We start from the raw sequence: 27814 nt of genomic DNA, 5'->3' as shown, positions 1-27814 counted from the left end.
TTTGGAGGTCCCACACTAAGAATGAACTCTAGTTTGATGTTAATAATTTAAATCAAGGACCAGGAGATATAAAGCAGTCAGGATTTATAAGCTGATTATAAAATAAAGTGACATAAAACACTGAGACAAGTATAGTTCTTAAATTGTATTAGTATAGTTTTAATATTCCAAGTGTAATAAACTGACAACCTAATTCACTCATAAACCTTAACATCTTAAAAATCAGGTTTTTCCCCCCTACTGTAAAGCTATCCTTGGACTGTCTTTCTTCTTCCTACCAATTATATCATTTTTTTTAAAACCCCATACCTACCTCTGACCTTTTATTGTGACACCCCAATGCATCAATTACACCAATTACCTACAGCCTTTAATTTAATATTTACTAATGCTGAGGAGTTGAGCCTAGAAAGAATAAAAAAAAAAACTCACTCATTTTGTAAGGCCTAATAGTATATTAAAGAAAAGAAAGGTAAATAAATAGATGCAAGCATGTGTCAAAAACTATAGTAAAAAATTACCTAAAATCACTTAATCCTACCCAATGGCATCTAAGATTTAAAAGATGCTCATTTAAAATTTACAAAAAATAAGGGATAATTCACAGAGAAATACAAGATGTGAAGAGACAAAGGGATAACAAAACAAAACATGTCTGACTCTAAGAATTGCCAAACAGTTGCACAATGCTGGAGAGCACAAGGTACAGGTGAGGAAAGGTCAATTTTCTGTGCCCCATTAAAACAACTGAGACTATTTAAAGTCACTAGAGAAAGAAGTGGAGGCAAGGCATGATCATATTTGCATTTCACAAAGTTTAGAGAAATGGTAACTTTGTCCTGGAGGTACTAGCATTGTCTGGATGCTACCATCCAGAGAGGGTGCTACCAACATTTAGTGGGTGGAGTTAGAGATGATAATACATCCTATAGGGCAAAGGTCATCAGCCTATAACAAAAAATTAACTCACCCCCAAACAGTCACCACTTCCAAGGTTAAGAAACCTTGATTAGAGATAAATTGAAGGATATAATAAGATTAAGCACAGGGGATCAAATAGCATATCAATTCTAAGAGAGCAAGAATTATGTTCTTATTAGCCAGCAACTCCTCATCCTAGTCTAGAACCAGGTATAACATAAGGAATCAACATTTAGTTGTTGAATAAATGAGTGATCTAGGCAACAAGTCTAAAAATAAAATGATTTCCAGTGTTCTACTTTGGAATACCAGACAGGCAAAATTCTATTTAGTTTAAGGCAAATGTGTGATATTCAAATAAGGAGGTCCAATAATTAGCATATAGTTTAAAAACATTTCAGAAAATCCAATTTAGCCATCTTAAATAACGCCCTTGCAATATAACAAAATGTTCAATAAAAAATTAACAAACCCTAAGTACAGAATGATACCCAAGAAAATAAAATTAGTGAAAAAACTTGGTGAAATATGAGTAAGGCCTGTTGTTCAGTTAGCGGCAATATACCAAAGTCGGTTTAGTAGTTTTGAGAAATATACTAGATAATGTAAAATTATAACATTAGGGGAAACTGTATGAGCGGAGTAAGAACTCTTTGAAATACCTATGCAGCTTTTCAATAAATAACATCCTATTCCAAAATTAGAAGTTTGTTTTTAAAAACCCAACTATCCCAAATGTGTCAAAAGTTCATACCTGGGATCTATATTAAACAATTAAATCTGTACGATAAGAAAAGCTAAAATGCTAAGTTTCTATGAATGAAGAAAGAGCAAAGAAAACTTTTAAAAGGTAGCCAGAAAATGGCAAAGCAAAATCAACCAAAGAAATAAGTCAAAATGACAAACACTCATATTTCTATGACAAATTCTTTTGATCTATACTCGGACAGCTTGAAATGATTACTGCATCACTATGCAGGAAAACTACTCAGCCAAAATTTTAAAAAACTAAAAAAAAAAAAAAAAAAAAAAAAAAATCAATGACTTTTTCTATCACTTTCCTGTTCAAAACTTATAACAATGATTGTCAAACTGTACATCAGGTGAACTGTGATAAGACATGACAATAATTATGACTATATAGTCATTTTGACCAGTCCAGCGTCTCTTAAGCAATTTCAAAGAAATATGTGAATAGAAATTTTTTTAAAAGTAGGCAAAACTGGCATTCTAGTCGAGGAATTTCTTAATATAAAGAGGTAAGATTTTCTTAAAAATAGGAATGGAAGAGAAAAATATTTTTTAACTTAAATTATAACAATCAAATAGTATTCATAAAGGTACATCAATGATCAGCTTGGTATTTAATGTTTTTACACATCACAGAAAAACAAACTGATATAAAACACATAAAAGTGGACAAGAGAGGCTAAAATGAGAAAGTTTTGTATTTGTTCAACTGAAGTCTTAGAGAAGGAAAAATGGAGCCTATTATTTTAAAAGATAATGGCTGAGAATGTTCCAGTTTCAATAAAAGACATTACAAATTCAAAAAGACTAATAAGTTCAAACAAGATACATAAAAGATACTGACACCAAAACACACTGTAGTCAAACTGCAGAAAATCAAGGAAAATAAAAATCTTTTATTTAAAGCAACCAGAGTATCATTTCCAAAGTAATAACAGATGATTTAAATACAAATATATCAATAATTACACGAAAAGGACTAAATGTTCCACACAAAGTACAAAGATTGTCATATTTTTAAAGCCATTTCTTAATGCCATTTTTAAGAGATAAGGAAAATAAGATTAAAAAAAGTAAGCAATGGAAAACGACATATATAAAGATCAAATATGAAACTGTATTAATGATTATCAGTAAATAATTACCCAGGAGAAAAAGAAATAAGAGTTGGATAGAAACAAAGATGGAACATAACAGGAGGGTGGAGGTGCAGGGAAAGGATATAATTAAAATATGAAGGTCTCTGAAAGTCAGGAATTGACTTAGTGGTAGATGTAATACAATATTACTAAAAATATTATGGGACTGGACTGTGGCTCAGTGGTAGAGTGCACACCTAGCACGGGCGAGACCCTGGGTTCAATCCTTAGCACCACATAAAGATAAAATAAAGGTATTATGTTCAACTTCAACAAAATATTTTTTTAAAAATATTATAATCGTGCTCGCTTCAGCAGCACATATACTAAAATTGGAACAATACAGAGAAGATTAGCATGGCCCCTGCACAAGGATGACACACAAATTCGTGAAGTGTTCCATATTTTTAAAAATAAAAGACCCAGAATAGCAAAAGCAATTCTAAGCAGGAAGAGTGAAACAGGCGGTATAGCGATACCAGACTTCAAACTATACTACAGAGCAATAGTAACAAAAACAGCATGGTTACTGGTACCAAAACAGGCGGGTGGACCAATGGTACAGAATAGAGGACACGGAGACCAATCCACAAAATTACAACTATCTTATATTTGACAAAGGTGCTAAAAGCATGCAATGCAGAAAGGATAGTATCTTCAAAAAATGGTGCTGGGAAAACTGGAAATCCATATGCAACAAAATGAATCTGAATCCCTTTCTCTCGCCATGCACAAAAGTTAACTCAAAATGGATCAAGGAGCTTGATATCAAAACAGAGACTTTGCGTCTGATAAAAGAAAAAGTTGGCTCCGATCTACATATTGTGGGGTCGGGCTCCAAATTCCTTAATAGGACACACATAGCACAAGAGTTAAAAACAAGAATCAACAAATGGGACTCACTCAAACTAAAAAGTTTTTTCTCAGCAAGAGAAACAATAAGAGAGGTAAATAGGGAGCCTACATCATGGGAACAAATTTTTACTCCTCACACTTCAGATAGAGCCCTAATATCCAGAGTATACAAAGAATTCAAAAAATTAAACAATAAGAAAACAAATAACCTAATCAACAAATGGGCCAAGGACCTGAACAGACACTTCTCAGGAGGACATACAATCAATCAACAAGTACATGAAAAAATGCTCACCATCTCTAGCAGTCAGAAAAATGCAAATCAAAACCACCCTAAGATACCATCTCACTCCAGTAAGATTGGCAGCCATTATGAAGTCAAACAACAAAAATGCTGTTGAGGATGTGGGGAAAAGGGTACACTTGTATATTGCTGGTGGGACTGCAAATTGGTGGGGCCAATTTGGAAAACAGTATGGAGATTCCAGGGAAAGCTAGGAATGGAACCACCATTTGACCCATCTATTCCCCTTCTCGGACTATTCCCCAAAGACCTTAAAAGAGCGTATTATAGGGATACAGCTACATCGATGTTCATAGCAGCACAATTCATAATAGCTAGACTGTGGAACCAACCCAGATGCCCTTCAATAGATGAATGGATAAAAAAAAATGTGGCATTTATACACAATGCAGTATTACTCAGCAATAAAAAATGACAAAATCATGGCACTTGCAGGGAAATGGATTGCATTAGAGCAGATTATGCTAAGTGAAGCTAGCCAATCCCTAAAAAACAAATGCCAAATGTCTTCTTAGATATAAGGAGGGCAACTAAGAACAGAGCAGGGAGGAAGAGCATGAGAAGAAGATTATCATTAAACAGGGATGAGAGGTGGGAGGGAAAGGGAGAGAGAAGGGAAATTGCATGGAAATGGAAGGGGACCCTCATTGTTATACAAAATTACATATAAGAGAAAGTGAGGGGAAAGGGTGAAAAAAAAAACAAGAGAGAGAAATGAGTTATGATAGATGAGGTAGAGAGAGGGGAGGGGGGATAGGAAGGGGATAGGAAGGGCAGAAGAATACAACATACACTAGTATGGCAGTATGTAAAACGTGGATGTGTAACCCATGTGATTCTGCAATCTGTATACAGGGTAAAAATGGGAGTTCATAATCCACTTGAATCAAATGTATGAAATATGATATGTCAAGAGCTCTGTAATGTTTTGAACAATAATAAAAAAATAAATAAAAAACTGAAAAAAATATTATAATCAACTTCTTCATAAGTTCTTGAGTAAAAGAAAGACACAGTAATAGGAGAACTGAATAAGATTACTATTACAGTGTCACATAGTATGCTGGAAGGAAGAAAGGTGGAAAATGGAAGCAATTAAGTCTAGTTCAGAAAATGCTTTATCAATCCCAGGTAAAACAAGGATCTAGAAGTAGTTGAAGTGAAAGAAATATTGAACTCAAGAGGAAGACCTATCTGCAACAGTTCTTCTTTGAAATTTTATAGACAAAAATATGCACAGGACTTACAGATAACCAAACTGCTTTTGTTTTCTACAGTAACAAATCTGAATTGTGATACTAACACTACTAAACTCAATCTAATAACATCCAGTTTAGTAAAAAAGGTTTGTAAAAATAAAACACTAAAGAGCTAATTAGCTTACACAAGGCACAATGTATGTTCCATAATTACACATTATTATGACTTTGTTATTAAAACTATTAATGTAAGAAAAAATCTGATAGTTCTTTCCTCTTTGAATGCTGATGCATATGAGATTCTGTGACAGCACAGTAAATAAAAAAACTTTTTATTTTCAAATACTATTTACCAAGAGGATATCAATTATAAAAAGAACTCAACTCACCAATGCTGGGTGGGCTACCATAGTTAATTGGTGACTCAGGTGGTCTTCCACAATGCAATGCAGCCAGAGCAGATCCTTTCCATACAACATGCTTGCAGCCTATTAAACACACATATTTTTATGAATACAAAAATAGGACACAAGAACAAAGTGAGAAAAAGAATGTCTAAATTATACTGGAAAATTTCCTTACTTTTATTTGTACGTAGCAAGGACTGTCTTCCAGCTCCTAATAAAGTTTGTACTCCAGGAACACTTTGAGGAATTTCTTGTTCAAGAAGTGGTCCTAGTCGATGACATATTTGCAGCAAGTGATCAGGTGCTAGATGTCTGTAATACTTCACCTATTATGTGAAAGACAAACAAAAATATTTGTTATGTAAAATTATATAATTCTTTACAACAAGTGGAATGTAAAACCACTTGTTTCATAAAAAATAGCTGCACTAACCATCACTTAGTCCGCTGAAGACCAAAAAAAAAAAAAAAAGCTAAAAACTAATGTAACCTAAATGTAGCAAGATATATGAATTAACAGATGCTAGTCAATGAAAATGCTAATGAATAAAAAACATAGCATTATATATTTCAGTTTATCACTTGGATTTTTCAAGAACTTTAAGAAACAACCAAAGAAAAAAATCATCCAACTACAAAAGACAATAAATGTTTTTGAGACCCTGATATTATGAAGAAAATCTCCAGAATAATTAAGAATTAAACAATTGGGGCTGGGGATGTGGCTCAAGTGGTAGCGCTCTCGCTTGGCATGCATGCAGCCCGGATTCGATCCTCAGCACCACATACAAACAAAGGATGTTGTGTCCTCGGATAACTAAAAAATAAATATTAAAATTCTCTCTCTCTCTCTAAAAAAAAAAAGGATTAAATAATTGACAAGTTTATATTCTCATTACAAAACTTAAGAACACTTAATATCTACACCGAATTTTATAACTTACCAAAAATCTTTTATAAAAGGCAAAATTCCAACTCTTGCTTTAGGCAAGTTTCAAATATAAAATAAACCTAACTACCATAAAAACTTTAGGAACAACTCCAAAACACTGATTAATTTCTGTTAGCATTTGAAACCAATTATGAAATGCTGATATTTTTATACTCTTGTCTTTAAAGAAATGAGCAGTACCACACAATTTAAACAGATTTAAATTAGAACAAAAATATACTATTTTATCACTTTATATACAGCTACCAAGGTATAAAAGATGTCAGTTAAGTACCTAACTGCACCATTAAAGGTGTTTTCAAAAGCATGTTCTAGAAACCCCTGGAAGTTTTACAGATAAAAAAATGAATACCATTGATACTGCATTTCCTTTTTTACTACATATATGACTAGAGATATCACAAAGATTGAATGTAGAAACTGATATGGAATTCTAACAGTCCTGTATTTATCTAGACACCAAAGATCGACAAAAATGTAAAACAACACCTCTCCTCACAGAAGTTTTTATAAAATTTATACTATTATTTGTATTAACATGAAAGTATTCACTAGGCTTCTAATGTGTCAAGTGGTAAGTCACTATTATGGTAAATACCAATAAATTATAACCCACATAAAGGGACCTCAATAATAGTGTAAAGGGGTTCTGAGACCAAGCAGTTTCAAAACTGCTCTCCAATTCATGAGTTTTTAAGATGAATTTTTTATGATAGGACTAATGAGGAGTAGATAAGGAATTAAACCATTTCATTCCATCCTGTAATTATCTGTAACACACCACTGCACAAGACCACGAGTGATATTCTTTAAAAGTTGGTTATTACACTTCCTCCTAAGCTGGAGCCAAAAAGGGAAACCCATCTTACTTTTCATCATAACATACTGCTATTGTGGATAAAATGGAGTCATACTGTCACACTTTGATCATTTTAAACTGCAGAGTCCGGCACACAGTAGGTAGTTAAAAAGTCTTGGCAGTATCAAAAACTTTACAAAAAGGGGTTCTAATAAAACATGCATAATGCAAATTTTCACACTACATACCTAGTTGGAGATTTTAAAAGTCCACTGACATTAAGAAATCTTCAGATACATTTATTTAATTTTATTTCAACCACAATTTTCTAAACTTTAGCTACAACACCCCTTTTTTCCATAATATCATATTCACTTAGAACATTTTCCAGAAACCGCTAGTATGATTAAATAAAACTGACATTTGGGCTGGGATTGTGGCTCAGAGGTACAGCGCTTGCCTGACCAATGTGAGGCACTGGGTTCGATTCTCAGCACCACATATAAATAAATGAATAAAATAAAGGTCTATCGACAACTAAAAAAAAAATTTAAAACCTGACATTAAAAAGTATTTAGAAGAAAATATAACAAAATATGAGAACCTAAAAACTATATTTACACTTTTCTCTGATCTTTTCCAGTATGTTCTTCAACTCTACTGCATAGTAAGGTGACTATGGTTACCAAAATATTTCAAAATAGCTAGAGGGAAGACTTTAAATGTTCTTAGCATAAAGAAATGATAAATTTATGAGGTGATAGATATGCTAAATACCCTAATTTGATCATCACATAAGGTATATATGTATCAAAATAACACAGTGGTCGGGTGGGATGTGCACGCCTGTGAACCCAGCAATAGGAAGGATTAAAGGAGGCGGAGTTGCCAGTCTCAGCAACTTAGCAAATTCTGTCTCAAAATAAAAAATAAAAAGACTGGGGATATAGCTCCAGGTAAAGTACCCTGGGTTCAATCCCTAGTACAAAAACAAAAAAAAAAAAAAAAAAATACACTGTACCTCATAAATATGTAGAAACATTTATATGTCAAAAACAAAATTTAAAAGTTATAAAAGATAAAATTTAAATGAAAAAGTCTAGAATATTTTTAAGGTCCCTTTCAGTTCTAAACTTACATGTGGTAATTATTTCAATGTAATTTCTTAAATGCTCAAAATTCCTTTAAAAATTTATACTTCAGCTGTGTGTGGTGGCACACACCTGTAATCCCAGTGGCTCAGGAGGTTGAGGCAGCAGGATCCCGAGTTCAAAACCAGCCTCAGCAAAAGCGAGGCACTAAGCAATTCAGTGAGACCCTGTCTCTAAATAAAATATAAAAATACAAAATAGGGCTGAGGATGTGGCTCAGTGGTTGAGTGCCCCTGAGTTCAATCTCTGGTACCCACACCACCCACCAAAATTATACTTCAAAAAAATAAAGTTCATTACTTACTAACTTCAGTTCTGTGATGATCCTGTTTTATCAACTGCTGGCAAAAATATCTTTCCAGGTACAGAACCTGAAAATCTGTACTGCAGAATTCTATCTTTTTTGAGTCACTTTGCCTAAAGCTTTCTTTGATAATATATTTTGATTTTTCAAAAATCAACTTTCACTTCAGTTCTTAAACTCCTCATATTTTCTCCAGCTTTTGAGACTTTATAGAAGCTGATTCCTATGCTGGCAATCTTCTTTTTACACACCCACTTCCGCACCTCAATCTCTTTCATGTTTTAATCTATATGCCTCACTGACTTCCATGATCTATTCACAACTCTGCCCCTTCTTTATGTACATTCTTTGTGTTCCTGTAGGACATTATATTCCTTTTAAAATGTTCCTTCATCTCCTGGCATTCTATAGTATTTATCAAATTAATTGTTCTTAATATAACTTGATACTTAACCTTCAGTGGAAATCTAATAACTATGATTCTCATTCACAGAAACACACAGGTTCTTGCCCAATCTGGGGATTCAAAAGACCCTTTCACTAATACTAAAATTGCTGGTTAACTTGTTCATATCCTATATAAAAGATATAGGATTAAACTTGTTTATCTGTCTACATGGTATCTAACGTAGGACTTGAAGTTAAGTGCTTAATAAACTATTAGATAAATAAACACATGAGAAAATGTAAAAATTGGGGCTGGGGTTGTGGCTCAGTGGTACAGCACTTGCCTAGCATGTGTGAGGCACTGGGTTCAATTCTCAGCACAACATATAAAACAAATAATTAAAGGTCCATCAATAGCTAATAAAAATATTTTTTAAAAAGAAAATGTAAAAATTACTACTTCACTGCTAAAAAACCAAAACATTTTCAACACCTATCCTAGCACATAAAAATAAAGCAAAAAATATTTTATATTTACATAGTCTAATGATTCTAATGATTTTAGTCACTTTTTAAAGCCACAAAACATATTTTCAAACAAAATTTTAGACAAAACAAAGTTACAAAGCATTCTTACTTAAGCATCAGGGATACAAATCTCAATGCCTGACTCTACACTTGGTTCCTCTTAGCACTCTCTGAGGTATTTGCCACAAGAGGAAAGCTGAAGCTGTTTTCTCATAAAATCTATAAGGCTACCAGCATCTGTATTTATCCTACATCTTATTAACATAATTGCCCCTATTAATATCTAAGATCTAATCCCCCTAATGCTTTGAATCCTAACTCAAAAGTATTTTATACCAACACCTATATGGACTATCCCAACAACCAAATTCTCTAACTTAATGGAAATCCTAAACTATAAATTAGTCCTCCACAATCCTTATGTTCCCCCCTTCCTTAACATCTCCACCTACATTTAAACATGCTCACTCTGCTTTCAACTTGGGCAAAAACCAAAAATCCTGACTTGACTTCTCTAACCCATCCCTTCTCAACATTAATACCCCAGCTATCACTTTCCCTTTCTTCTCCTCTTTAGAAACATGGTTTTTAAAAAACAGTCTATTGGGGCTAGGGATGTGGTTCAAGCAGAGGCGCGCTCGCCTGGCATGCGTGCGGCCTGGGTTCGATCCTCAGCACCACATACAAAACAAAAAAGATGTTGTGTCCACTGAAAACTAAAAAATAAATATTAAAAAATTCTCTCTCACTCTCTCTTTAAAAAAAATAAAAATAAAAAATAGTCTATCGTCAGTCTCATCTCATCTCTCACTCTCACTTCAACCTACTACATACAAGCTTTCATCCTCCTGACATTAGAAGGGCTCTTACTAAAAGTTCACCTTACTTGTTGACAAATCTATACTATCTCAATATCTCTAACCCAGTTGAGCATTCATTCACTCCTTTGCAAACCCTACGTTCTCTTAACATCTGCCAGACTCCTTGGTTTTCCTCCTATCTCTTTAACCATTCCTTCTCTTTGTCCTTTATAGGCTTATCCTCTTCTACCTACCTAGCCATTAAATGAAGTTCCTTAAAGTTCTAGGTCCCAGAACCCAAATCCAGACCCTCTTTTCCTCCCAAAATTCAACACTGACCCCCAAAACGTTCCCTACCTTGATGAACATCAACACTATCTTTCCAAACTTAAAACTGGAACAAGGAGTCATAACTTTTCTCACTGCTTGGGCCTCCCACCTATCCCACCCCAGTATCCAATCTGTCACCAAATCCACCTGACTTTTTCTTCTTATTCTTAAACCTATCTACCTCTATCTCCATAATAACAACCTACCCAAAAGTTCAAATCATCTTCGCAACTCTATCTTTCCCATACTTACTCATGCCTTCCACCTTATCCAACTCTATTTTCTATATTGCAAATAAAATTCTTTCCAAAACACACATTTGATCAAGTCACCTCTAAACTTAAAACACTACAGAGGCTTTCCTTGCTCTTTTTAGATACAGATCCAAATTCCTAAAATGGTCAACTTATCTGGCACATTCCCATTCCCCACTAGCTCTCACTCCACAATTCAGATACAATGGACTTCTTTCAGGTTCTTTACCTATACTCTTTCCTGTCAGGCTTTTCCCATGTGGCACACTTTCTGCATTTCTGACACCCCTCTTATCCAAACAACTCTTCTATATGCTTCAGATAGTCCCTCCAATGTAACTTCCTTTGTTCTTTACAAAGACTCTTTTCTCTGTTGACACTTTCCATGATTCCTTTTTAATTCACATCAGTTTGTGATTATGCATTTAGAGTTTAAGATTATATATCTGAGGTTTTTCTTCTCTATTTTACCAGAAACTACAAAAAAAAAAAAAAAAAAAAAAAAACAGGGGCCCTGAATTTTTTTGCTCTCAACTACTTTATGTACACACACATATAGCAAGCAAACTTTTTAAAAAATAAAAGTATACTTTTCTACTGCCTTATTCTAAACCTTCTTTATAAACACATAAATTATACTCATGTTCTTCATAAATATTAAACCATGTCACTATGACCATTTAAAACATAAAACAACTTTTGACAGTTAAAATTGTTTATGGTTATACATGACCTTTTTAAAATATCTTTTTTTTTTTATGTGATGCTGAGGATTGAACCCAGTGCCCCACACATGCGAGGCAAGCACTCTACCACTGATCTACAGCCCCAGCCCTACAAATGACTTTTAATTTCCAAGTTAGTAGGAACCTCATCTTTAATTTTAACTTAAGGCTTTTAGTTTAAATTAGCTTTTTATTTTATTAGAAAATTATTAAAAGGAAGACATTAAGTCACATTGTAATAAAATCCTTAATACATGACTATATTTGGATTCTCAGGATCTGTTGTACACTATTATTTAGTAAGACTCATTACTTTCTGTAACCATAGTAGCTGTTTCCAAACTTTTAAGATATTCAACACATAAAGGTATGACCAAATTATAAAACTAAGTATGATAAATATGATTATGTATAAATATATTTGATTAAATATATATACATAAATATATGATTAATAACCCACTAACATAGCTAACATATTGATTCCACACTATAAATGCCAGGCCCTACAGTAAATGTGGTTACATACTCTTACTAGAAATTATTTCCCAAAAAATACAGCAACTATTTTATGGTTACACACAATAACTGTATAGTAGAGGTAGTCAAATTAAGATATTCCAGCATTAGAACTTACATTCATACTGCCTCATGAATTACCTGATGCTTCAAAATGTATTTATATACTAATGGGCAAAGAGAAAAACAAGTGACATTTTGAATAATTGTCAACACACATTAAACTAAGCCAGAAAAAAAAAATATTTTACCATTCACTTTCACTACTAAACAAAAACTAGAATAAAAGCACAAATGCTTATAGGCTAAAGGGAATACTCTCTTTTAAAATCTAAGGGTAAAAGTAGAAGATACAACTACAATGATATGTTGACAATCCTAAAAAGCCTCCTAAAATGGCTGTAAGAATTCAATGTGACGAACCTAACATTTTTAAGATTATTTTTTAATTTGAAATTTGTTATAAATATGGATTAAAGTTACTAATCCCTTAAAAATTGATTACTATAAAAAATTTTCAAATGGCCACTTATTAGTTGTGCTCAAATTTAACACATGCCCCTTTTGATGAACAAACACTGGTTTATCTCTTCCCTCCATGAAGAACCTGCTTTATGGATGCTACCCCTGATGCTACCCCATTGAGATTCACTACTCTACAGGCTTAACCAGAGGCTCATGGAAGCTTTTTCAAACTTCTTATAAACCTTCCAACTCCATTCTCAATTGAGGATTACTTGTTATGGTAAAAGAAATCTTTGGTTACCTGTCTATAATTAATGGTTAAAATATGAATTAAACAAAGGTATCCTTTTTTAAAATATCATGCTATATTATCCAAAGTACAGAGCAGCAAGCATGGGTCAGATTTTAGGTTTCGGGAGCTACCTACCATTTACATTAAAAAAAAAAAAAAAAAAAAAAAAAACACTTTAAAAATGTATTAAGTCATTCTTACCTCAGGTCTTAAAAAAAAGTTTCTTACACAATTTATCCAAAACAGCTATAGTATACCAACTATTCCTCTGAAGAATAATCCACAGTTCTAGCTATGTTTCTAAGAGCAAAGATTACAGAACTCTGTGAAACAGAGGCAACTCTCTTCATCCCTTGTCCATCTTGTCCCAAATCATAGACCCTTATCATTCCTTTCTCACATTTCACATAAAACTATTTCTAGAATTTCAAGTGGAATTTGAATACTACAATCATCTTTTGAGGATGTGAACTGTGAAGCCTAGAAGGAAAATGGAAAGAAACTGAGCTGAACGGCTTATTATCCTGCATCTTTATCTAAACAAACTTCTTTTGGCTTAGTATGTTATTTTATATAAACAGCTATCCTTTCTAGCCAAGAAAAGTTTGCCATTATCATAAGGTATTGTTAAAAGTTAATACAATATAAAGGATCTGAAAGACACTGCTTTCCACCAGACATAATATCATTAAGAACTTTCCTTAATAATTTTTAAAGAAAAATTAGTAATTTTGAAGGAAATATGATACAAACATCCTGGGTTTAAACTTGCTAACCAGGAGCATGGAGAAAACACTCTTTTGTTACCAGATATTGAACCTAGGGGCGCTTACCTACTGAGCCACATGTCCAGCCTTTTTTTGTATTTTATTTAGAGAGGGGGGGTCTCACTGAGTTGCTAAGTGCCTCAATAAGTTGCTGAGGCTGGGTTTGAACTCTCAATCTTCCTGCCTCAGCCTCTCTAGTTACTGGGATTACAGACACGCACCACAACCAGCTGGAGAAAATATTTTTAAACTTCAGTGTCCCCTCATCTATATGAATTGGCATGCAACAGCCATCACATCAGAAGGTAGTCATAATTTATTAAATTATTTTCAACATATGATGTTCTTAGCATAGAACCTGACCATGAGAGTCAGCTATACTCCATATATCATGAACTACATGTTGACCCTTTATGTTGGGGGGGAAAAAAACCCTCAAATAGGGAGAAAAGTTTTGAATATCTTTTCAACAAATTGTTTAAAATAAGGTTAGATCAATTAAGACTTTATGAAATAAGATCCAACTAATGTTTGGCACCAGTATAATCTGACTTGTCTTGGCTATTCACTTCATCCTTACGTCTTCAATACTCATAAAATGTCAGGTTTTTGGATATTTTTTTCCCATTTTTTTGTTGTTGCTTTCATTGCTAGTTCAAACCCAGGGACTCACACATACTAAACAAGCAATCTACCAATGGGCTAAATTCCCAGCCCAGCATTTCACTTTCTTTTCACAATTCTGTCCAACCTAAAGACCTCTGTTGTTCATTACATTTTGATTTAACACTAGTATAATGGAATACAATTCTTATTTTTATGACTATTCTAGTCTATGATAAAATTACAAACTATTTACTACTTAATTACTCTATAAGACAGCACCTAATATTCTCAAAATTTCCAAACTTCAACAATTATAAATCTGTTACTAGTATAACAAAGTATGGGTTAATTTTTATCTATAACCTTTATAGCTAAATACATATTTCTGACTTTGTTTTTGCTGTAATAGCTTCTCCACAGAGTGATATACTTAATTTGTGTCACTGTTTTGAAACTTGTTTAAACATCATTATCAAATAAACTGAAGGATTCCCTATCTCATAAGTAAAGAAAACTGAAGTTCAAAAGTAACACAATTTGTTGAAGGACATACATTTAAAAAATTAAAAAGTGAATCAAGGCCACGTTTCCTAATTACAATTTTATAATTTTTATTACATTACTAATTCCTCCTCAGAACTTTAATCTCCCCTCATCATCACACAAGCTTGATCACTAAAAACTACATGTCAAGTCAAATCCTTTAAGTTAACTATTTTCAGAACTCTTAAATGCCTATAATTTCTTTATAACTAGAAATGTATGAGAATTAATATAGAACCTTATTAAAGTATCATAATTAAACTTGGCGGTCTATTTACTCTTAAGAAATTGTGAATTTAAAAAAAAAAAACAGCTTGAAAGTCTTATTTCCACAATTTAGTCAACCATGAAGAACTCATTTAGTAATTCAGTTCAAATTATCAATACAAATACCAATAAAAATTTGTCATTTGAACAGAATGCAAAACACTCTTACATATTTTATTCATTACAATCTGATTGCATCTTGCTTATAAAACAAAACCAAAACCTATTCAGAATCAAGGTTTCCATAAACCAAATTAGGAATACCCTACTAAAACTCACTTAAAACACATATAAACACACACACATGCGTGACAAAACATTTGAAGTTTCGTTTTTAAGTCAAGTCATATTTGCTAAGCAAAATTTGTGCAATAAGAAATCCTTTTTAAGACATCATGTACATTACATTTTGATTTAACACTAGTGTTAAATCAGGTGAAAAAAAAATCACTGTCTACTAATTTAAAGATGGAAAAATCCTTCAATTCTTAAAATCTTAATACAACCAGTTTCGTTTTTTAGTAATGTTTCAGTTTCAGCACTCAAAATAACTATTACTTCATGTACAATGACAGTGAAATTGTTTCAGACAAGCATGTTTCACCAAATTGCCTAAAATTTGGTATTTCCACACCCCAGAAATAAACCAAAGTTAAGTGATATCCATTATTTTTTTTTTTGCATTTTTGTATCATACTTTCTGCCCAGACAAGTGTGTGCCTGTTTTGTATCAGTGAAAGGGATCAAGTAGGTCAAACCAATATGACCACAGGCCAGGCCAGCTAACATTCAAAATCCATGGATTCTCTAGTACTTCCTCTGGAATAGGCTACCAACATCTGCACTGCCATAGATAACCTAGGGTCTATAATACAAGTCTCATTACAATTCAGTTTTAACTTAAGCATCAGTTATGCCCGACTATACAACCACCTAAATTTCCTTAATATCAAAATTTTTGATTCAATCATCCTTTTCCATCTGTAATATTGAACCTCCAAGACTGCTTTTAGTATGGATGGTAAGCAACTGATGACTACCTTCTCTGTGGTAACCAAAGATGCTCAATTTTATATGTATATAAAGCTTCCAATATTATAATTGTTGATTTTTCAGTGCTGTGTTCTCAAATTCCATTCAGATAAAAAAATTATAATTTTCACCAATTTGCTATGGCATACTAACTGACACTGCTTTGTATCCCATACACTCAATAATTCATTAATTCCAAAGTAATTAACTTTCACCAAATTATTCATAATTTCACCAAAAGAGCCTCTCACAAAACTAAAAATCTTCACAAATTTAAAATTTATTTCTAAAATGGTAAATTTGACTCCTATTTTTTTTTAAAGAGAGAGAGACAGAGACAGAGACAGAGAGAGAGAGGGAAAGAGAGAATTTTTTATATTTATTTTTCAGTTTTTGGCGGACACAACATCTTTGTTTGTATGTGGTGCTGAGGATCGAACCCCGGCCGCAGGCATGCCAGGCGAGCGCGCTACCGCTCGAGCCACATCCCCAGCCCAACTCCTATTATTTAACGTTCTTTATTGTTTTTAGATATAATTAGAAGAGTAACTTAAAATCCTAGAATAACTAGTTTCTAATTTTTTTCTAATATACTAATATAATACATGATTTTCCTGAAGTCAATAAAAAGTTCACTGAAACAGAAAGTAAAATAGACATGGTATAGTACTCTCTGCTAACTAAAGGATAGCTGGCTTAATATTACAGTTATTTTTCTATGACTTCTAGAATACTAGTAAGAATGAAATTAACCTGCTTGGTATTACTTGTCCAACCTAAGTTGCAAAGGATACAATTTTGTCACAATCGCACAGTGACATAATATATAATCACGAAATTGGGGTAAGAAAAAAATGACTTCAGTAGGTGAGAGGAATTTCCAGATCAAAACAAGTATAACAAAATCAAAAACTTGGGGTCCATCTTTCAAAAAACTCTGAATTAAAAAAAATTGACTCTGGATTTATTTACCCTAAAACTAACCTAAAGAATTAATTCCAAAGTCTCTATTAAATTGTTTAAAACATATACTCTTTAAACAAAAGATTAACAAAATACCTCTCTGATAATTTCTAAGAAGATTACAAGCTATTGTGGTTTTGAATTCCACAAATTTATACATAGAAGGAGCCAGATGAAAGAGCCAAGCTCCCTTACTTTTGTCTTGTGATCACTACCAACAGAAAAAAGCTTCATCAATTCAGCATATTTCAATCACCCAAATATTCCTTATTGTTCATTGTTCCACACCAAAAGTTACATTTAGAATTAGCAACATATTTTTTCTAAAGATCTATTATCCAAAAAGTAATTTATTTTTTATATTTACCAAATTTTTTTATTTTCTGAGGCTTTATCATTTCATCCCTGATCCTAAAAAATATACTAATAGTACCTTCTGATGTTCTTAAAATGGTGTTATTGATACTATAACTGCTATATTTGAAAAATTATACATAATTGTTTCTGAAATAAAAATGCTTTAAAAGAAAACTTTAACACCTTAAAGCTATAATTAGAACAATCTTTACTACCATTACTAAAGTTCTGTAAAACTATTACTAAAATTCTATAAAGCAAACCCCAACCCTTACATAGCACATGATTCATGCCCATCAATTACTACTCAGTCTTTAAAAGGTAGGAACTATTAACCCATTTTACAGATCAGAAAAGTGGACCCTTTCAATACTATGTTGTCTCCTAAAAATTATATAAAACACGGTGTTTAGGTAAGAACAATTCAACTCCCCTTTATGTTCACGCCACTTTGCAATGGGAGTCAAAATATTAAGAATCAAATGTACTTATTTCACTTAAAATGTTTGTAAATGCCTCAAAAATTTTTCAAAGGTACAAGTACTAACAGAATAATTAAATGTGTAAGCAATTATTTAGTTCTGTTCCTTCAGCACCTCCCCATATACTACTCCCACATAACATTTTATGTTTGTGAGATATTAAAGCCCTATTTTAGTCTAAGTTTCTATTTCACTGATAATTAAAAAACAAGCCAAAAATCCCCACATGTAACTCATCATATGCTGCTCCATCCCTTCCAAGAGACAGACATAGGCTGAGTCCTGAAAGTACCTCAATAGAGGGTGGGAATTCCTGACTCAAAAACCTGTCACATGGGGCTGGGATTATAGCTTCAGTTGGTAGAGCGCTCACCTGGCACATGTAAAGCACTTACAAAATAAAGGTATTTGGTCCATCTACTATAAAAAATATTTTTTAAAACCGTGTCATATGTTACCTATTTTTCTAAAACTTATCTCCTAGGTTTTATATGTTAACTTCCACATTAATCAGCATCCTCTAAATAAATGCATACCTAAGATATATACTTAAGTGAATCCTATTCAGGGTTCCTGTTCAACTCTGAATTTGAGACTACCAATAATCTATGAAAACCAGTACTTAAACCATGTGGAAAACATAATAATTATGGAGCAACAAAGATGTATTCTACAACACGGTTAAGTGCCTCAAAAATTTTCATCTTTACAAAACATACTGCAACCAAAAAATAACATTATGAAAATTGTTTATTTAATTTTCTAACGTGCAAGGTTTCTCCAGATCTACTTTTCAATTTTGGAAAATTAAACTCCAAGAATGAAACAATTGAGCACTTAAAAATAACACTACTATTTCTAGTTCAAAATCACAGAATTTCAGATTAGAAAAATTTCAATCCACTCTTTCACAAATAAGATAACTAGGGAAAAGAGAAATGCCAAGATTTTCCCAAGATTACCTGCAAGCTGTCAGCAGTGTTTAAGATACAATACAAAAAAAAAAAAATCCTGACTCTCAACCTACTAAAGGGTCTACTAAAAATTTTTCCCATAAGATGTTAGAAATATGCAGACATCTCTAAAGTGACAACTAGAAAGCACACTTAATAAACCAACTAGTTCAATTACTCAAACTAAGAAACAAATGACAAGTTTTCCTTTGTCCAAAAAATGTTTGGTTTTTTTCTTATTCTATAAAAAGTTCACCTATATACTTGGTTCCATTTAAAAAATAAGATTCTGACAAATATTTGAAAAATGCCCTTCTGCTTTAAAATTAATGTTTTTAAAAATTTATATAATCTGAATAAAATTATATCAGTGCCAAAACAAATCCTATCAAATTTCATTCATTTTGTTAAGAATGTTTTAAAACTCAACATAGATGGTAACAATTAGTCATATTTTATAATACCAAAAGCAAAAATAATGCTTGGATTATGAATATTTCCTACTTCAATCACACCTGAAATAAATGCACTGGTTTTATTTTTATTTTTTTAACCATCAACTTTAATACTGCTCTTTAAACTCCATATTCTTAACTGAAATCCAATCATTGTGATTCTATCTGCAGGCTAACTAAAAATGCTGATCAGTGCCCATAAGTACAAATATACACCCTTTCCTAACTTGCTAAGATTTTCTAATTTTTCTAGAACTTGCAATTTGACATTTGAATTTTCCCATTTAAAATACTGCTCAGTTTATCAGTTAACATAGCAATCATTCCCAGGCAGAAATAGAAGCTACATAAATTAGTTTTACTCACCTAATGGTCTTCAAACCATTATTAAATAAATTCAACTTGATACACAACAATGTAAAACTTGTTTTAAGTCATAAGAGTAAATTAAAACAATAGGAAATACTGCAAAAGAAATGAGCATGTGCTCACTTAGACACAACATTTCAGGATCTATCAAACAACAAAACAAAATGTGCTCAAAAACCTGGTAATCCAGAACATTTTTAAAACTAAGTCTCAAAAAAAAAAAAAAAAATCTAATGAAGTTAACCCAAGTAGCCACATACATAGATATATATTTGGACGGATATGAAAGCACCTTAAATGGTGCCTTGCATCCAGTATACACAGTAAGCAATATGCTGAATGAAAAAGAGAAAATGAATCAAACTCCCGAGTTTAATAATAACTTTTAACTGCCTTATGAGTATGCCAACAAGACTGTTCTAGTAAGTTGAAAACTCTGAAAGCAAGAAAAAACACTTGCATGCAAAATAGGCTGATTTTGATAAGTAACACACTTAAGACAATTCTTACTGTACTTTAAATCTGAAAAACAGACTAGGAATATAAATTCTAACATGTGGAAGATGAGAAACACTTCTCCCCTTCCCCAATTAAATCACAGTTAAAAATTTTAAATGATTCCTAGAAGGAATCACAATTAGCTGCTTCATTTAAAAAAAAAAAAAGTAACATTACCGAAGGTCTCCAAGAAAACAGCAATTCTCAGTGACTTGCACTTAAAAGATATTTTGTAAAACCTACCCCATCTTTAAAATGGAATATTAATATTACCCTTGTGATAATTTTCTCAAATAGCATGGAAGACATAGAAATCCACTTACAATTTTTGTCAAATATTTATAACAATAAAAATTTCAAATAATGGTAAGTAAATCTTGAACTACTTCAAACTCAATTCATTTTAACTAAGTATTGAATATAAAACTACCCTAAATCACTACTTGAAAAGTGACACAACTTAAGTGTGGAAATGAATACACTGCTAAGTCTCCATTAGATTTATTAAACTAAAGTACCCTTAGTATTTAACAGCTGTGAGCAATGATCTATAACTGACATTAAATAAGAGACTTAAGCACACAAAAGCTAGGAGATGTACTATACCCAAAATAAAATAAAAGCTATCAAAATTATGCTCATGACTTCACTTCACATGAGACATTCATTCTGAATTAGGTGAAACTTCCTGATCATTACAGAGGCCCTGATGAGGTAACATTAGTAATTATAAGTATCTCAAAGTGAGTTACAATCTCTCGTAAACTCAATGCACTGCCTAAATTTCAAAAGCTTGGTATGCCTCGGTGTGACTGCTTTAATTGTCCTACACACACATTCATATAAACAACTTAAATCAGTTTAGGCAAAGAAAATACTATGGAAAGCATAGCTCCTTTTAAACTAAACTTTACAGTAACTACTTTTCTATTCACAATACTAAAAACGGAAGGTCACTTTCGGGAAGGAATTTTTAGAAATTACTAAAATATTCACGTTGAAAACCCACAAAACTAAAAAAACAGGTATTTTCCAATCTATTAAACAAAATATATCGCAATATTAACACAAAAAACTTATCAGTCAAGTTCCATACTACAGTAGATATTTATCAAAACTCCCCAATGTCTTTCAATAATAGTTTTTAACTAAAAGTGGGGGGGCATACCAAGAGAATTAACAAAATTAGAGAAAGCCTGTTAAAACTTCTGGTTTTACACTTAGGCAAATATGTTCCGGCAAAAACGCGCCGCTAGCCAACTATCATCACATACCGAACTCCTCCGATTAAAAAACAAAACAAACAAACAAACAAAAAAAAAAAACCCAGCTCTGAATTTAAGAAAGGGACGACCAAATTAAAAAAAAAAAAGAAAGAAAAGAAAAAAGAAAAAGTCTTGCCAAGGTTCCGCAGCGGCTGAATAGCCTGCTTGTGAAATGCTAATGCCACTTCAATGCAGTTAGTCACCAGCTATTGTGTAGGGCAGGAGAAAGCCTAGCCTGCCGCGCGTGCAAAGCGAGCAAGCTTGCGCGCCCTCCCTCCTCGCGCAGCTCGCGCTACTCTCGCTGCTGCCGCTGCCGCCGCCGCCGCCTTGAGCGCGCCGCCGCGACCGCACGGACGCGCGCGCCGGCCCCTCCTCCTCCGGCCTTGCACTGCACAACACTCATGACGTATCTTTATTTCTAGCACATTAACAAAATATCACAAATAAATTGTCCGCAGCCCCTGCGGCCCGGGGGTGCGGGTCCCCCCAGCCATTGCCCCCTGAACCCCCCACGCCGGCCTACCAACCCTCCCCGTGGCCTTTGGAGCTTTCACGTTCTGGGGCCAAGTTTTTGTCTCTGTAAAAAATTGCGGGAAATTCAATTTTTATTCGACTCAGGGAAAAGTTTCTTTGCTCTGCGACGTGAATGCCTCACCAGATTCTGGTAGGTCCTGGGATGCTCCTTCCCGGTCCAGTCGGTGCGCCGGGGCAGCAGCTGCGGGGAGAAGACGCCCCGTGAGCCCGGCCCCCGGCCCCGGCCCGCCCGATCCCCTCCCCCGCCCGCCCCGCGCCCCGCCAAGGACCCCGCGCCCCGCGCCCCGCGCCCCGGCGGCGGCGGCGGCGGCGCAGCGGCCCAGGGGCAGCCGTGCGGCGGCGGGACGCGCCGGGCCGCCGCCGCCCTTACCTCCTTCTCGGCCACCTCGCGGATCAGCACCTGCAACAACAAAGCGGGGAGAGCTAAGCCCCGCGCCCCGGGCCGCGGCCCCCGTCGCCGCCGCCGCCTCCCTCCCCCACGCCCGCGAGCGGAGAGCGGCGAGCGCCGGCCCGGCCCGCGCCGCGCGCCGCCGTACCTGAGCCGCCTGCTGACAAGGTCCATCTTCCAAGAACCGGGCGATGAGGAAGTAGAGCTCTGCGCGGGAGAGAGGAACGGGGAGACACACAGACTGAGCGGCCGGGCGGCGGGGGGCGGGGGACCGCGGGCGGAATCGCCCGGTGCCAGCGGCCCCGCAGCCTCCCGACTTACCCGATCGCAGCTCCGAGAGGCCTTTCCTCTCACAAGACATGTTTATGGGTCACTTCGGGGCCGCCGGCGGGACACCCCGCCGCCGAGGGGAAGCGGGGATGGTGCCGCCGCCTGCCCTATAGCTGTCAGTGTGTGTTCACGAGCCGAGCCTCGGCTCCACCATTCAAGCAACGGCGGCGGAGGCGGAGGAGGAGGAGGAGGAAACAACAACTCTCAGGCAGCGGCTACGGCCGTAGCCGCCTCCGCCGTGGATCCCTCCGCCGCAGAAAGGAGTCCGCCGCCTTGGCGGCCCGGGGTTCGCTGGGGTCCTCGGCCCGCGCCCCCGTCCCCCCACCCGGGGGACAAAAAAAGGAGTGCCTCCGACCCCTCGCCCCCAGCGCCCGGCACCCGCCACGGCGCGACCCTCGCCCCTCCTCCTGGCCCGGAGCGCGATTTATTTATTTATTTCCAATCGGAGAAGATGTCGGAGCCGAAGCCGCCGGTTGGCTGGAAGGCGCTTTCTCTGTGGAGGCCGATAGCGGGAGGGAGGGGGCCGGGAAGGATTCGCGGAGGGATCTGACGCACACGGTGCCGCAGCACTGGGTCTATTCAGCGGCGCTGGCTGGGGCTGAGATGGAAGTTAGTTTCTATGTAGCAGAAATAGGAAACAAATGAAGCAAAACTGCCCAAAGAGGGGAAATGCCCCGAGGATGGGTCGCACTCTCACGCGCGCATACAGACACACGCAGAGAGCACTCTCACGCTGAGCAAACTCGGGATCGCACTGTCTTGCCCGAGTTGAATGATAGTGTTTGGTTTCTGTCTCTTGCCATGTGCATGTGTATAAATGCTGCGGATTGGCATCTGTGTAAGTCTTGTCCTGCGTTATTTCTGCAGCCTATGCAAGTGTTGTGTAATTTATTGGAGTGCTGTATATTGAAATTGAGGTTCGGGCTGCTTTTTGTTAAGCACTTGGCGTTTTGGAAACCCGTTATTTGCTGAAGCCACCTCTGCATATTTCTTTTATTACTACCATTGCCTTAAGCATACGTTTTTTAAAAGATTTTTTTTTTTATTGTTAAACCACGGCAAAGCGAACTCCTGATTTGTACTTCAGATACTCTTTCCTGATTACAAAAAAAAAAAAAAAAAAAAAGGCTAGTGATGGCTAATTAGGGATTTGGGATTTGAGAACCTTAAAGCTTTTTAAAATGTTTACAGGAAGGGATAATGTTAACGTGAGTGAAAGGAAGGGACGCTAATATTTATCTTTTACTGATCTAGAGGTAATTTAGTGACAGATCGATAACCTACCCGAAGGATACTGAAAGAGTATACCACCGCTTAGCCAAGGTGATTAGTGATTAAATAATTTAAATTATCTGTGTATCTTGCCGTTGACTTCGTCATGCTAATTAATGGCTTCTAATTTGAGGTATAAACCATTACTGTTTACAGTTAATCACGGAAAGACTTCTTGAAAACTGACGAAAAGAGAAAAAAAATAATCTTTCGTAAATCAGTATGTAATTACCGGTTTTATATGCTAAATCATACATCTGTATGTTGCTGATGAGGATAAGGGCCTTGTTTTTTTTTTAAAAAAAAAACCAATATGGGTGAAATTAATGGAAACAATAGAAAAAAAACATTTGTTAGAAAACAAGGACACCAAAGATATTTATCTCCGGATGATTTAAGCACTTTCCAAAAAGACTTGAGAGTTCAATTCTTTTTAAGGTTTGCATTTTAAAGGAAATTAGGGTAGTCATTCTTTTGTTAACATTTAACAAAAGATTCTCCTTAAAATTTTTAGATGATAAAATGCATATTATGGGTTTGGTTTTAAAAGGTTATTTGTGAGGAAAGGACCAACAAGCTGTATTGTGATTTTCTAGATTGTTTCCTCAAGCCTTGTACCCTCCTAGCTCCTTACATTCCTAGTGGGAAATACTTGCTGCTGTTGCCTTGGGCTGTGCACTACAAGACAGCACTGTTGTAATGCCCTGTACTAAAACATCCAAAAATCATCATACATGGAAGGAAGAAGGAGAAAAGCCTCAACCCCTTTGGAATAATAGGATGTAAAATTACCTTTTGCAACTCTATCTTAACAAAATAAAAATGGGAAGTTACCATGATTTGTCCTATTGCAGGCTGGTTATCAGAATAACTGTTATTTCTTGACATAGCTATCTTAGATTTCTGAAAATATTTGCATCTTTAAAAACATTTGATTCTATTCTAATTATTATAGGCAAAGTAACCTACTTCTAGACGGTTAGCCAAAAAATAGAGATATTTTACATGCTTTTTTTTTTTTTGCAGTTGTACTTATTCTCTGATGCTATCTTAACTTTTTAAAAAGTATGTTTTTCAAATAATCATGGTATCTTACATTATTGTGATGTTCTTCAAATTAACAATTTTAGGAACTAAAAATTCTAATTGGGAATTTCGGGTTTTGAAATGCTATTATTTTGATATTAATTTGAAATGATATTAGTTTGATTCTTACCAATAGATATTTTATCCTTATAAAGGAAAATAAACCAAAGTATGACAAGGAATATAAAATTACTCTGAGTAAAGTTTCAATATATATCTTATGGGAGTGATATAAATATGGACAGCTGTTATGATTGTCTCATGTATGTTTTTCATTGAGAAGCCATGAAAGCTTTTTCCTAAATATGCTACTAGTACGTAGCTTCTAAAAAATTTTTCATGAAAAGTTTCCTTTTTTAATGATATTCCTGTCAATTTTACTAATCTTTGACAATATTTTTAGTTTCTTTTTAAAATATTCTATTTGAAAACAGTTGAAACACTGCGTTTGAACTAATTGCTATAAGTTTGTTATAAGAAAATATAGATTTCCTGACAAAAACTTCTCTGCAGCCAAATAAACTAATTGTTTTTAGCAACAGATATTAAGTTGAACTTTAGCCAGTCCTTCAAATGTAATTTAAAAAAAAAAAATTCACACAATCTTTTAATTTCTTTAAACATAAAACACTTTTCTGAATTCTGGTATCATAGATTAACTATAAAGTTTATTAAGCAATTTATTATGTGTATGTACACAAAAAGTTTATACATATCAAATAGAAAGAAAATCTTATTTAGAATTCCTACATTGTAGATCCCAAAGTAATGACCTTTACAGTTCTTTATTTAACTAACTCTTTTGCATATAAGGATAATTCAGATTTCATCAATAACCCTTTTTGTTTATTTAACTTAACTTTTTCTGTATTTCAAAAATAAAATGTCAGCTTAAAAAGATCTTCATACATTTTTAAATAGGAAGGCCCAAAAAAAAAAAAATAGTTCAAATTTGGAAAACCAACAACTAATATTTTTATATGATACTGTCTTTTTAAGAGAATTATAAACTTTTTTAAAATGAGAAAGTTTCTGTGAAATTCATCACTACATTTCATTTGGCATCATATGAAACAAGGTAAACATTTAATAAAAACTTTTGTCTTGATCTAGATAAGCCATTATTCCAGTACAATTTTGCTAGTTCTATCCGTTCTAGAATAAGATGAGACAGAATTTTTTAATTTGAAAAATTCCATTACATTTATGAAATATAGTAAGGGAAATAATACATAACAAAAAATCTCTACAAATAAAACTTGTTAAATATATGTTAAATCTTATTTCTATCTTGATATTATACTGCTTTCTCTAGCAAAAGTTTTACCCTATGAAATACAGAAATAGAAGACACCCTTTTCCACAAAATACCTGTAAAACTGCTGTCAATACAATCTTGTTTAATAGACCACACTTCTTCTTGTGAATCGCTCCCCAATATTGTGTGTTTCTGTCTATGCTTGCCTTTTTCTCAGCATATGCACCATCCCTCTTCCTTCACAAAGTATGAATATTTATCAAATTTGAAGCACATGAGTAGATATAATATTTGACTCCTACAGAAAGAACAAGGGTAACCACTTTTAAAAAGCCATTATTTAACTTTTGTTGTTGTTATTTAACATTATTTAACATTTTTCCCTGACATCTCACTGAAAAACCTTTTAAATTAGAGCACATTTTCTTTTAATCTGTAACAAAGATTATCTGGTCCCCAAAGATTATATAATCCCTTCTGTATTTACATGTTGTTAGTAATTCTCTCAACCTTTTCCTCCTCCAAATTAAATAATCCTAGTAGTTTAGATTTTTTATAAATCTTAATCTGCAAAAGAAATACACATCTTCATGGATTAATTTATGTTTTTTTCTAACTTACTTCATGAATTTAACAGTACAATTACAAAGATTAAAGGAGAAAAACAATTTTAGAACATATTTCCCCTAGATTTGGAGCAACACAGTGGATAAAGTAGAAAAAGCTGTTCCAGATGGCAGGAAACATAAAGGAGAAGTCTGCAGGCTTGTTCTATCATAGGAGGATGGCTGATGGACAGGGAGTGGGCTAGCCTGAAAGAACAGTGGAAGAAGAGAAGGTAGACATGCTGGGAGGGAGAATACAGAGGCTCTGTAAAGTTGCTGGTGATTGTGTTTCAAATAAATCATACTATTATAAAAGTGATATTAAGATTTGATTTAAACAGTCTTTTGCCTTTACTTATGCTTGAATTCATAACCTTCAAGAATCCAAAAAAAGGAAAATAATTTTAGTTATGGAAAAATAAGGTAGAAACTTATCTGACAAGTCATGAGGAATCTGTGCATAATAGAGATACTAGGAACCAAGGACACCAAAGTAAAAATACTATTGGTGAAAAAGGAGAATGGTTTGAAAGAAAAATATCTGAACTGGTGTTCACTGACTGTAAGGTCCAACTCAAAACTGAGAATGAAGTTAGATTTAACTGACTTTGTAATTTAAAAAAAAATGTTCTTTTCAGTTTTAGAAGTCTTATAAGATGCCTAATTATACAACCTTATTTATAAATTGCTCCCTCCCCATATA

At 34.4% G+C, this 27814-nt stretch overlaps 1 protein-coding gene and 1 non-coding gene across 2 annotated transcripts in view; one reads left to right on the top strand and one right to left on the bottom strand.

Annotated features, from left to right (window-relative positions):
* The window catches only part of Phip (pleckstrin homology domain interacting protein), a 126699-nt gene extending 103555 nt beyond the window's left edge, over positions 1-23144 (bottom strand). Inside the window, exons 1-6 of the mRNA XM_046420682.2 lie at positions 22882-23144; positions 22709-22767; positions 22543-22572; positions 22294-22353; positions 5751-5901; positions 5558-5656 (exon numbers count right to left, since the gene is read on the bottom strand). Coding sequence (XP_046276638.1) covers positions 5558-5656; positions 5751-5901; positions 22294-22353; positions 22543-22572; positions 22709-22767; positions 22882-22921 — 439 coding nt within the window. The 5' untranslated portion in view covers positions 22922-23144. The remainder of the gene's footprint in view (positions 1-5557; positions 5657-5750; positions 5902-22293; positions 22354-22542; positions 22573-22708; positions 22768-22881) is intronic.
* On the top strand, positions 3113-3219 carry LOC124076638 (U6 spliceosomal RNA). The gene has a single exon (XR_006846407.1). It is a non-coding gene; the product is annotated as a U6 spliceosomal RNA (small nuclear RNA).
* Positions 23145-27814: the final 4670 nt, after the last annotated feature.

Source organism: Marmota monax, unplaced genomic scaffold, assembly GCF_021218885.2.
Source record: "Marmota monax isolate L192 unplaced genomic scaffold, Marmota_monax_Labrador192_F-V1.1 WCK01_AAM20220418_F8-fsc00365, whole genome shotgun sequence".
NCBI lineage: Eukaryota > Metazoa > Chordata > Mammalia > Rodentia > Sciuridae > Marmota > Marmota monax.
This window is presented reverse-complemented; position numbering and strand designations above follow the sequence as displayed.